The 13,109-nt window shown below is 37.1% G+C and overlaps 1 protein-coding gene and 1 long non-coding RNA gene across 3 annotated transcripts; one reads left to right on the top strand and one right to left on the bottom strand.

Moving 5' to 3' along the window:
* Window positions 1–971: 971 nt before the first annotated feature.
* On the bottom strand, window positions 972–13,093 carry LOC103459326 (ras-related protein Rap-1b). Of its 2 annotated transcripts, none has more exons than XM_008400802.1 (8): window positions 12,990–13,093; window positions 7,602–7,675; window positions 6,623–6,691; window positions 6,170–6,226; window positions 5,956–6,096; window positions 4,875–5,018; window positions 4,700–4,792; window positions 972–4,107 (listed from the first exon to the last, which is right to left on the bottom strand). In XM_008400802.1, exons 2-7 carry the CDS (start codon window positions 7,656–7,658, stop codon window positions 4,706–4,708), a joined length of 555 nt encoding a protein of 184 aa, XP_008399024.1. In that variant the 5' UTR covers window positions 7,659–7,675; window positions 12,990–13,093; the 3' UTR covers window positions 972–4,107; window positions 4,700–4,705. The 2 variants fall into 2 exon arrangements, with proteins under 2 accessions (XP_008399024.1, XP_008399025.1); XM_008400803.1 differs by having other exon boundaries at window positions 7,602–7,678; window positions 12,990–13,085.
* Window positions 7,693–12,983, top strand: LOC103459325 (uncharacterized). The gene is made up of 3 exons (XR_532719.1): window positions 7,693–7,794; window positions 12,366–12,427; window positions 12,587–12,983. It is a non-coding gene; the product is annotated as an uncharacterized LOC103459325 (long non-coding RNA).
* Window positions 13,094–13,109: the final 16 nt, after the last annotated feature.

The raw sequence follows: 13,109 nt of genomic DNA on the forward strand, positions 1-13,109 counted from the left end.
ATATATGTGTGTGTGTGTGTATATATATGTGTGTGTGTGTGTATATATATAAGAATCTGATTATTTTTCAAATGTACGTTTTGTCAAACAATAAGGATGTTATATTTTTTCAAATATTTTAAGTTGTGAAATGTAAAGAATTGACTGAAGTTTTTTTGTTTTTTGTTTTTTATTGTTTGGCCAGATTTAACTTTTTACCTTTGTTATGACCATTGTAGAAAAAAAATCTGCCAAAAAACTGAAATTTTGAGATTAATCTCAAAACTTCTCTAAAAGAAAAAACAACAACAAACAACTTAGTTTCAAATGTTTGACTTTTGAAATTCAGAAATGTCTGAGATTAACCTCAAAATAAATTGTAACTTTTCATATTCAGAAATGTTTTATTTCTGATTTTTCTCAAAATCTCAAATTTTTGCTTGAAATTTACTCATTCTTTTCTACCACAACCCAATTACGCCTCATAACCCTTTAATAAAAACTTACAATAAAATTAAATGACGGTATTGATGATGTGTAGATTCCTGTTAATGTAGACGTCCCGATGTACGAGGTGTACTTGAATGCACCGTGAGGTCATCAGCCTGAACCGTAAAGGACCGTGTAGAAGAACAGCGGAACAGCCGGACAGACCAGATGGGAAACCACATCTTTATGGTGGAACTCCTCCCGACTCAACACCAGCGTTGCCATGACAGCGAGGCGTTACGCGCAAGCGCGTTATGACGTCGTTTCCTTTCTTCCCCCCCCCCCATCCAATCAAATTTAATCATTTTGTAATTACTGAGAATTCAGGAAAACTCATCGACTCTGAGGGGCTAAATACAGATTTTTATTTTTAAAACCTTTTGAAAACTATGCATTCTTCTCCTGCCACCTAATATATCATTTTATCAGAGTTTATAGGATAACATGAAACTTTTTAATACGTTCTTATCCATCAATGAGAGGGAATAACCGACCAACACGTGTTTCTGTTACAAAATTGCACCAGTTTTATTCATTTAAGGCTTCTTAGTTTTGTTTTTACATTTGGCTTCGCCCCCCTCCACTCTGCTGCCCCTCCTGCTGCTGCGGGTTTCTGGAACGAAGAAACCAGTTCAGACGACCTCCATACCAGTTCTAGCCTGGCGCTTCACTGGCTGAACTGGTTTCCTTTACATTTCACTGGTCACTGTGCCATACAGTGTTTAAAAAATAAAAAAAAAAAAGGCGTCATTTCACTCATGGGGAATTTTTTCCACTTTGGATTTTGCTGCAGTTGCAATCGTCACTTCAACGTAAAGTTGGGAGTTTTAGGGGATTCCAACAATTTAAACGTATAAAATGGTTCATAAAACACTGTAATGTGGGTGTAAGCAGATAAATGGACAGGAGAAGTTTATTATTGCACACCATTTGAACTTTTGTTACATTTCCTTTGAAAGCATCACACAAACATATCTGCTTATAGCGACATCACAAAGTTTTATTCCATTTATTACATTTTTTTTTACAAACCCCACAACTGAAAAATGCTAATTATTAGTACAACTACTACTGTTAAGGCCTCAATATTCTTTAAAACAAAGAGATTTCCAAACAGACATCCAGAATCTGAGTTTGGCAAATGACGAAAGCCCCTGCAGCCCGATGTTTGGAGGCCGGAAATGTCCGCCTGCAGCCGCGGCTCCCACAAAACACACCAACTAACTGGAACATCCGAGGGAATCAGTGTAAAAGTAGCTGCAAAGAGGTAAAAGGACATTCATAGGCATTTATAAGACACATTCTTAGAAAGCTGGGGAAATTAAATTACCAAGCACTGAAGAAACGAGACATTAATGTGTTAGATTCTGTTTAAGCACGCTGTCGCCCCCTGCTGGCAGAAACATGGCGGTCCGATCACCGCGGCTGCAAACAGACCCCCGTCTCCTCTGACCGGCATGCAAACCGTCACAGCACCTCCTGGAGGTCAGACCGAGTACTTACTGAACATCAACATGCTACATGACTGAATGTACTGGAGGAGAAGCAGAATACTGGCAGCAGTACTGCGCCGTACCACAGTACAACACCGCAGCAGAACTCACAGAGGTCCGACGTACTGGTTCTGTAACGCCACCGCGCTCATTAAAAACAAAAATAATCCGCTGATCACCGACTTTGTGCAGCTCCACAGGCTAAATCCTCACCTGGGGAATGAATTTTAAACCCAAACTACAAATACGTTTTCTGTTTGCTGTAACTCCATCCAAGTTATTTTTCCCAAATAAATATTCTGGACCAGTGTGAGTCTGCTGTCTGAAGGCAACATGTTCGCCCATCACAGCAGGTTCTGACTGAGCTCACTGTGCTGCTAACACGTTCGCTAACTCACTAGCTTCGCCCTTTCATCCCAGTTTTCTCTTCCTCAACTGATATTTATCCACAAGTTTACAGCAACGTACAAATATTTATTACTCAACAAAAAGAAAAGCTTTCAAAAATAAACACAGAACGGTTACAAATGCTAACTTACTAGCAACTAATTTTAGAATTAGCTTCAGCTACAGGCACTTCAAGCTAACAGCTAAAGCTAGCATTACTTATAACTAATAGTTTTGTTGGTAGTATATACTTTTACCTATAGCTTACAAGAGCCTAAAGTCAATAATTAAAGCTAGTATTAGCTTAATGCTAACATTAGCTATTGGCTTTAAGTGGCAGTAGCTAGTAGCTTTAGCAACTAGAGCTTAAAAGTTATCATTAAGAAGCTTCAAGAGCGTAATGTTAGTAATTAAAGCTAGTATTAGCTTAATGCTAACATTAGCTATTGGCTCTAAGTGGCAGTAGGTGGTAACTTTAGCAACTAGAGCTTAAAAGTTATGTAGCTTCAAGAGCTTAAAGATGATGTTGCATTAATTTAGCTAAAAGCTAAAGGTAGCACTAATGTTGTAGGCTAGCCAGGTAGCATTTAATTTAGTTTTATTTTATGAAGCTAATACCTCCCAAATAGTGGAGCATTAGTGTTTATAGATATTATTTTATATATTATAATTATTCTTAAAATTACAGAACATTGAATTAGAAGAATGCCGTTAGCATACCTTCTAGCTAAATCAATTATTTCTTTGGGATAATGCTAAAGCTAAGATGCCATCAAAACCAAAAAAAATCTGAATTCACCAACAAATTTTCCGTAATTCACACATTTTCCCATTTCTCTTCTCAGTTTCCCAATAAATCCCAGTAGAACCATAAATGACAGCTGACCTGCTTTAAGACATTTACTTTAAGTTTATAAATGTATTTATTTTTGTTGATATTGACGTTTGTCCTGTGTGGAACAACATGAACATGATTCCCTCTGAAAATGTCCTCAGCTTTTATTGAAACCTGGATTTTAAACGGCTGCATCGTCACTTGACAAAACTTTTAGTTTTGAACTGAACCGGTTTGAACTTTAGCAACACAGTGAGCTGACCTTTGACCTGCTGCACACCGTTAGCCCCGCCCACCCGGAAATTAAGACTAAAAAAACATCAACTGACTTTAGATATTTTTTTTCTTTTTCTTTTTACACAGAATTATAATAATAAGCACTGCCATAATAATAATAATAATAATAATAATAACCACTGTAAGGATCCACAGGTTTAACCAGAGTGGCGCATACAGACAGCCGTCACCGTGGCAACCGCAGTGCCAAGATGGCTGACGGTCAAGCTGCATGCGGTTGAATTTGAAGAAAAAAAAATCCTGGAAAACAAAAAAGTGAAAGAAAAATAAAATGATAAGGAACAAAAAAAATAAAATAAAATGAAAACAGTTGTAAGCGGCTCCCCCAGCCCGGAGCAGAGCCTCAGCAGAGAGCATGATGGGAACTGGAGTTTCAATCTGGGAAGCTGTTTGGAAAAGCCCGCCCTCCTCCATCACCATCATCATCATCATCGGATGTTTTTGAGGGATTTTTTTTTTTTTTCATGTTTCCAAGGCAACAGTCTCCGCTGAGGGGATGGGACGTGGTCGTCACGGTAACAGAGGGTTTAGCCGATATCGATGATGCCGTGGTTGAGTTAAAGGGGCGTGGCCAGCTGGAAGATGCTCTGTGATTGGTTGGCTTGAAGGTTGTCGGTCAAGTCAGAACTAAAAGACAGAAAAAGAGACAGAATGTAAACAGGAAGTGACGGATGAAGAGTTTAACATTTAAATATCAAGCTAATGTTAATATTATGAATCTTTGGGTGTTAATGTTTAATTAATAATCGATTAATTGTGATCGATACAAATAAATCATTTCTGAAATAAATATGAAGTTAAATAAATTCCACTGTAAAAAGGCCAACAAAGTTCACAAAAATTAGCCTGAAGAAGATATAAATGTTTCTTTAAAATATTTAATTATAGGCAACAATGAACATTTTAGCTGAAATTTGTAAATACAGTTAAATATTATATATATTTAGTGTCAAAATATTTCAAACCAGGCAGAAACAAACTCCTAGGCTTCGTCTTTGTTTCTCTTCTTTGCCATTTTAATTCAATTATCCTGCAAACGAAGAGCTGCTGAGTTTAAACCATGGGGGGCTTTAACTAGGACAGTTAGAAAATTGAAAACGCTGAGAGGCAAATCGACTTCCTGCCGGGTTAATAAATGAAAACAGCTTTTCTCCCGTTGACTGGCACTAAAAGCTGTTTGGTCTGAAACATTCCGGCGTGGGAAGCGTTTCGGACTCACCTGTCATTAGAGAAGTCGGCAGACGGGCTTTTTGCGAGTATTTCCTGGAACGGGAGTCTTCCTGTTGATCTGCCGGACGAGGTCGTAGAAGATCTGCGGAAACAAACGTCGTGTCGTCGTCGTCGGTTTCTGGAGGGCGGAGACGGCGTTTGGTTTTTGGTTCGGGCGCGCTCACCTCGTTGACGTTAATCTTGCTCTTGGCCGACGTTTCCAGGAAGGCGCAGGAGTTCCACTGGCGGGCGAGGCCGACGCCCGAGTCTTTGGCCACGACGCGCTCCACCTCCAGGTCGCATTTGTTCCCCACCAGGATCATGGGAACCTGCAGCAGAGACCGTTACATCCTGAGCTTTCTCGTTTTCTTTCAGATAATCTGACAAAGTGAGAAATAAACAATAAATGTAACATTTAAAATTCAATTTATTACATTGAACATCAAAGTCTAGTTCTTTAAAACACTATTAGACAATTTTTACTTTTTTTTAATTACGTTTTTTTGACATCACATTATTTTCCCATAATCTGACAAAAATGAAATAAATAATATTTGTTTGTTTTTTTACTATTAGCAAAGCTGGACTTTAATATTTCTTAAAATTGTGTCTGCAGGAATTTATTTTATTTTATTTAAAGTTGAAAAAAATTAAAACGCTTAAATCTAATTATTCAAAAAACTATTAAGACTCCTGGATTATTTACATTTAAATTCTAATTATTTATTATAACCTGACAAAAATGAAATATAAACACTTATTAGTTGATAAAATCGTGTGTTTGCGTCAATAAAATACAAAATGTTCCAAAACTTTTTAGCAAATTATTTTCTTATAGTCTTAAAAAATAAATATATATATATGGGAGATGTTTTAATTAAGGTAATTTATTACTTCAAAGACTCCATGATAAATAAAATCCTTTAAATCATTTACAGGTGAAACAGGAAGAGGGAAAACTGACCAGCAGGGGGCAGCACAGCTAAAGGTCAGTTATTTTAACATCTTTTTTTTCCATTTAACCTTTAAAATAAGTTTTTACACACAGAGGTAAAAAGTTAAAGCTGCACAATTCAGACTTTTAAGACTGAAATTAGATTTTATTTCCTAAATCTTCCATTAATTATTGATAAATAGATTATAATTTAACATTTATAGCTATAAATATTTCACAGGAACTTTCTGACCATCCTGGTTTGTGGGCTCGTGTTGAAGCGACGTGTGTGTGTGTGTGTGTGTGTGTGTGTGTGTGTGTGTGTGTCGTACGTCCTCGGTGTCCTTCACTCTGAGGATCTGCTCTCTCAGGTCCTGCAGGTCGTTGAAGGTGGACTGAGCGGTGATGGAGTAAACCAGCGCGAATCCCTGGCCGTTCTTCATGTACAGGTCCCTCATGGCCGTGAACTGCTCCTGTGGAAACACCGGCGGAGGTGAGGAGACGCTCAAACGCACGGCTGACCTCTGACCTCCGACCAGCTCTTACTGTTCCAGCCGTGTCCAGGATCTCCAGCATGCACTGCTGCCCGTCCACCTCCACCTGCTGCAGGGACAGGAAGTCACAACTCTACGTTATCCTCCAACGTTTTACATAAACGTACGCAGCTTAACACCTAATTTTACATTTTATTGTTTTCTTAAAAATCTATAAATTTAAATATGTTTAGCTTAATAAAAACAACAAATATAAATGTAGAAAAACTCAAACAAATTAAAATAAGGGCATAAATATAAGTATAAAAACTAAATTATTAATGTAATGTGTAAATATAATAGAATTTATTGATAAATAGAATATAAAATGTTTAATTTAATACATGTTAGTAAGAAAATAATTATAACAGACACTTTATGTAAATAAAATACATGCATTGGTCATGCGTCAGGACATCCCATAATATCAGTTTCCCTGCTTGCAGCCAATCAGAACCAACCCTACCTTCCTGTACGAGTCCTCTATCGTCGGGTCGTATTTCTCCACAAAGATTCCCTGAACAAACTGGACCGTCTGCACACAGAGAGGAAGAGGAGCAGATGAAGAGCAGCTTCATCAGCACAGAAACTGATTAAAAAACATCATTTACAAATGTTTACAGGTTTTTATGCCTCATTTTCCAGGTCTGGTTAACAATTAGTCCTTTTATCAAGAGGTGAAATCTGAATTTCTAAACAGTAAAATGATTTTTACTCTGATTTGTATGTAATTTAGACCATTTACTCTTAAATCTTTGTCAACTTTGTGAAGTAAATAATAAACCACAGGTTTTTACTGGGTTAAATCCCAACTTCAACTTCGTTGGATCTGAATTTTTAGGATAAATTTAATTTTTGTGATGTCAGCCAGGCGGCCATCTTGTTTTACAGCTTCTGTTTATTTACACGTCAACAGCATTAAAGCTAGGATAATGTTTTATTATTATTATATCAGAATAATTGCAACATTAAAATAAAATTTGATTTGTTGAGCATCTTGTGAAATTATACTTTGGTATAAGTTTTAAAATAATACTTAATACTCAACACAAGTATATAATCTTTCTTTAAACACATTAGCATAAAATTACCAGTAGCATCAGGACAGAGTTGGTCACTTTTCTCATTAAAACAAATATTATTATAATATTATGACTATTTTCTCTAATTAAACAGAAATTTTCATAGAACTTCATCAAATAACTCAGAAGGTGAGACAGACAACGAGCAAAAGGTATTAAAATCTGAAAATATAATATTTTTAAACCACATCACCAAATTTTAATTTTACTCAAACGTCCATAACAGCGTTTTGAATTTAATCTGGTAAAATAATGAGCCTTAAACAGTAAAATGTTGATTTAAATGTGTGTTTTTGTTTGCAGAGCAGCTCTGAGATGTTTACCGGCAGGAAAACACAACCAGGAAGTGTTGGCAGGACTTACCAGCGCTGACTTCCCGACGCCTCCTGATCCTAAAACAACCAGTTTATATTCACGCATCCTGACCGTCTGTCTGTCTGCTGGGCGAGAGAGAGAGAGTGAGAGAGAAAGAGAGAGAGAGAGAGAGAGAGAGAGAGAGAGGCGTTAGAGCGGCCAATCAGAGCGCAGCTCACACCACCTGCAGCTGAGCCCTCAGGTAAACTCAGAACAGCTTCAGGTCATGTGATCACACAGCTGGTGGAATTCTCCCCTTCCTGGTTACGGTTGCTATGCGCAGGCATGCCAGTGGCCAGCGTCGTCACGGCAACGCAGGCGGAAGAACTTTAGAGTCAAACAGATCTGACCGTGAAAAAAAAGGCTGAAAAAAATTAAACTTTTAATGTGGTTTAAAATGTTTTATTTAATTAAAACAACTAAATCTGGACTATTCTTTTAAAAAAACTCTGAATCCGTAAACATGAAATAAATAGTAAATATTATATTTTTAAAAGGAAGCCGTTAAAATTACATAGTACTCACAGTAAACTTTAAAGCAAAAACATATCTCATTACTTTTAATCAAAAACTAAATCTACATTTATTATTTTAATGCTAATAGTTGAGTAAAATTTGAGGATTTATATTTACTAAAGTAACATTTTTAAAGAGCTTGTTGTGTAAGATATTTAATCTTTTCTCAACTCAACTTTAAATACTTTAAAAAATATATTTTTTAGCATGTTTACAGGTAATTGATAAAGATTTTATGCTTGTAAATTATGTAATTTTGTTATTAAAACAATGCCCTACGTTTACCAACATTAATAACTATGAAACTACGATGATCAGCTGTTTTAACAGAAGAAATGTGGAAGAAATCACTTTAACAGCAGGAGGACGTGCAGATCGTTCTGACAGCCCATAATACTCTGGTTGAATTTTATTCGGCCGAATTCAGACACAAAGTCCATAAGCTGCTTTTTTAAAGTAAATGTAAAAATAAAGTGAAGACAAACTGTCTCCTTTTCGGGATCATTTAAAGTGTTCAGCTCAGATCTAAAATAAGAAACGGCCTCACACGGGAAGACAAACTCTCACAATCAGCTAATGAGGGCCACCGAGGTTGCCATGGCGATGAGGTAACCATGTTTAAAGCGGCAAAACGAGAGATTTCATCCGAAACATCCGAGAGACAAAACGATCAAACACAAAGAAAAAAAATCTGATTTTTCTCGCTTATTATAAATAAACTCAGAAATTATTTCCATTTCCTCTCATTTTTTTTTTTTTACATTTAGCAATCATTTTCACCACTGTGGGGTGAAATTAACCCTGAACTTTGACTAGACCACTCCAAAACGTAGATCTAACTCTTTGTAGGATTACTTTAAAAACACAACAGAGTCCAGCTGCGAAGTGATACTTGGCTGATTAGCTGGTTGCTACTCATATCTTCATCTAACCCCCTAGCAACGGTAACCAGGCAACCGTTCGAAAACGTTCTCAAATTACCCAGAAACTCCTGCACTGCTGCATAGCAACAACGTCCCATTTAAACCTTGTTTGAGTTGCTCTGATGTTTAAATTTAGTACCAGCTGAGAATCAGACAGAAACAGCCGATTTAAATAGTTTTTACATTTTTTAAAGGTCGATATTAGAGGATAAAGTGACATCTAGTGGTGCGAAGGCTGAACTGCAACCTACTCTGCTGTTGCAACGTTAAACTTGGGGGATTTAATCTGGATTTTTAATCTAGAAACTAGATTTTCCAAACCCTAAAATGAGAGAAATTAGTAAAAGTGTGAAAATACTGACATAAAACTAAAAATGACAATAATTGTAACGTTAAATTGATTGCAGAAAATCGTAACCAGAGTCATGCATGTTGAACCGTCATGATTAATCCTGATGATTCTCACTAATTCAAATTAGTAATAAAATAAGTAGGCCCGAGTCGATTAATCGTGATGAAACAAATAAGGAAATAATCGTCAACCAATTTAGCAATCGATTAATTTCTAACTGGATCATACAGATTCTGAAAAATGGGTGAAAAAACAACCAAAACTGCATAAAATATATTTACATTTAAGACAAAAACCTTCTGTCTGTCAATATGGTTTGAATTCTGTAATATTGCATTTTCAGCAATAAAATGTTTATTTTCTTACTTAAACAAGAAACAATCGTTAATTTGGATCCTTTAATGCATTTCTAATGTTGGTTAAATGAATATTCAGCAGAATGCGCCAATTTTTTAACCGATTAATCATCAAAATAACCATTAGTTTCTTTCCTAGAGTTATTCCTGCATTTCAGGCTCCGACATATCCACACGAAATGAAGCAGAAACAGATTTTAATCCCGATTTGTTCCTGAAGACGTTTATTTGTGGAGCAGAGAAAAAATAAATCATTAAAAAACTGAAATCAATCTGCAGGGCGTTATAGGAATCTCAGCGAGCAAGCCCGAACTAGACATCCCTGACTCCGAGTTTCAATGTTCGGACGGCTCCTGAACGCATCAGCAGAGGCAGATTTTATTGCCTCCGGCTGTGTAAAAAGGGTTCGTTTCTCAATGACGCGCCGCACGTCGATGCTGCAAGTCTAGACGAGTCAGGACTCAGGAATCTGATGTTTCCCAGAACATCACGACTAAAACACGAACCCTGAACACGTCACAGCAGGAGGCAAGTTAAAGATCAGAGGTAAGCTCCCATTTTACCTCTAAATTACAATAAACACAACAGGAAGCTTAGATGAGGCGCTACGTCGATGTTTACTGCCATTTAAATTATGATTTTAATCCAATCAAAACCCTACATCAAGTTTTCAGTCGAGTCTGAAACACCAGCTGCTGCTGGTCATCATTCGTTTGAATATAAATGTTTAATTCATGCAGTTTTTCTCCCAAAAATATAGACGGAAGTAGAAGAAATTACAGAAATAAGTCAAAAGAAAAGCAAATATTTACCCAGGTAAATAAGTAAACAGGTTTTTGTTTTTAGTTTAGCCCCAATGGAAATGTTATTTTATTTTTATTTTTTAATAAAAAGGCTAAAAAATGAAGTAATGGTTTAAATTTAGTTAAAAACAAAACCAAGTACAGACTGCACATCAGAATCAGTCAGTTTTCCCTCACGGTAATGAAATGTCTGATTTTCTGTTTAAGTCAGTAAATGCATCAAAACTGAATTTTCACCATTTTTTACCTAAAATCAAACAGCAACATGCACTTTGAGTTTAATAACATAATGAACTATATAAGTATAATCCAGAGGTGGGGATAATCCTGTAATTTCTTTGTTAAAAAATAAAATCAATCAGAACCAGAACTAATTAACAGTTTAATTTTCTTTGCTCCACAAACACCAGAAGTCTCAGAAAAATATCAACTTTAACTCTCTACAAGCTGAAAAACAATAAAATAAGTTGATTAAAGAATTACTTTGACTCATCGGTTTATATATTTACAGATTTGGGTGATTCCTGATGGATATTTTATTAAAATATCTCCAATAAAACCAAAACCAGCAGCTGTAAAAATCACTGAGATCTGAGAAAGTCAGTCTGTCTGTCTGTCTGTCTGTCTGTCTGTCTGTCTGTCTGTCTGTCTGTCTTTTGTTCATTTCTGCAATCAAGTGATAAAAGGAAATCCTGGTTTATAAAAAGATAAATTATTTTAATCCGACGTGATCGTTAATATTAATCTCAGTGAAGGATAAAGACGTTAAGTTTAATATAAATAACTTTTTTAAACACTTTAGTTTGGATGTATTAATAATCACCTTAATACATCAAGATAATGTATTTTTGTATGATTTCTGGATAGTTTGAAACAAAATGGCTCCTCTATGAGTCTGTAAAGTGTTTTTAGTTGTAATTAAAGCAACAGAAAACCAGTATGTCCAGTAAAGCTTGGAGCTGCACTGGACTGATGGAAACTTTTCAACTTCTGCTTCTCTGCAGCTCAGAAAGTTTAACTTCACCAATTTATCAAGTGTTTAGTTTCAAACTGCAGCAAGGAAACTGGAATGACCTGGTTTTCATGCTCAGCTGTGACAACTTCCTCTTTATTTTCTATGTTTTTACCCAACTCTGACATTTGAACTCTGTCTTTGCATGAGAAACATTTTAATTTGCTAAAATAAATAAAAGCTTGGATAAGATCTGGTAGATAAATTTAAGTTTTTCTTCAACTTTAGCTGGAGCGTAAGATCCTGATGGTTGATTAATGTATTAAATAAAAACACTTTAAAAATGCTCATATATTTCTGCTTAATCAACCAATTAAACTTAACATTGTTTTTTATTCTCACTTTCAGGACGTGACTGTCATATTTATTTGTTAAATAACTTTGTCGCCGTCTTAAATGTGATTTTCTAACCGGACAAACTTCATCATGAATACTTTTGCGTAACATTTAAAATTATTGGGATTATTTTCTGTAAATATTGTTGACAGACATAAATTACAGCATAATTTTGTATTTTTACACCCTAAGATTTGATTATTTGTTAATTTTATTACCGTTTCAGATCAAATCCAGTTTAAGCTGCTGTGAAATGACTTGTATTTTAACGCTGATCATGTTCTGATCATGTTCTGATCATGTTCTGATCATGTTGGTGCCAGACTTTATTTGGGTTTGTTGTTTCTGACACCAGCATCTGCAGTTTGTTTATATGTGACACAAGAGGCCCAGTTAGTGAAAGTCATCAGAACCTGTTGTTTTATTTCATCACCATGCAGTTTTATTAAACAACCTGCCTTTTTCCTGACTGCAGGTTAATCTGCTGGAGTGAAGTTGGACCGAACCGCCACAGATTCCTGAATCCAGCAGAACTAGGTGGGGCCTGTCAATACTCCTCTGTTTGCTGCTGACATTACAACAAGCAAGGGAATAAACCCGAGCTTTGTGTGGAAATAACAGACCCAGTGTGAGGCAGTCAGGATCCTCTGAACTCCTCCACTCAGTCTCACTTCACTTCCTTTCTTTATCCTCCAGCGGAGCAGCGGGGGTTCCTCCGTGCCGCGGCCGCCCCACAGCGCTCCCTGCCCGGGCTGCTCATGCGGCAGGCCCCGCTCCCATGTTGAACCTGATGCAAAGTATAAGCTAGAGCCCCAACATTCCGCTAGCGATCGGATACAGAGCCGGGGAGACAGCCGCCCTGATGCCACCCAGCTGTCTAACATCCGTTAGCTGTCCGTCGGTCTGTCCGCCGGTCGGTCGCTTCCGCAAACCCAGCCCAGCTCGGTTCGCCTCGGCACCGGCCTGTCCACCTCCCTGACCACTCCTGTCTGTCTAAACCAGCTCTCATACGACCGGAGGTTAACCTTCATCCAATATATGAGGATGGAATCAGAAGAAAAGGCGGAAAAACGAGGAAATCAGCAGCGACAGTACTTACAGTCATCCACCCGTCCGCTGTGCTGCGCGTCGCTCTCTCTCCCGCTTTCTGTGAAGCTCTCTCGACCAGAGCCGCTCCCTCCTGCCGCTCCTGCGCGCTGACGTCAAGCTAGGCGCCGTA

Source organism: Poecilia reticulata, linkage group LG23 (assembly GCF_000633615.1).
Source record: "Poecilia reticulata strain Guanapo linkage group LG23, Guppy_female_1.0+MT, whole genome shotgun sequence".
Classification (NCBI taxonomy): domain Eukaryota; kingdom Metazoa; phylum Chordata; class Actinopteri; order Cyprinodontiformes; family Poeciliidae; genus Poecilia; species Poecilia reticulata.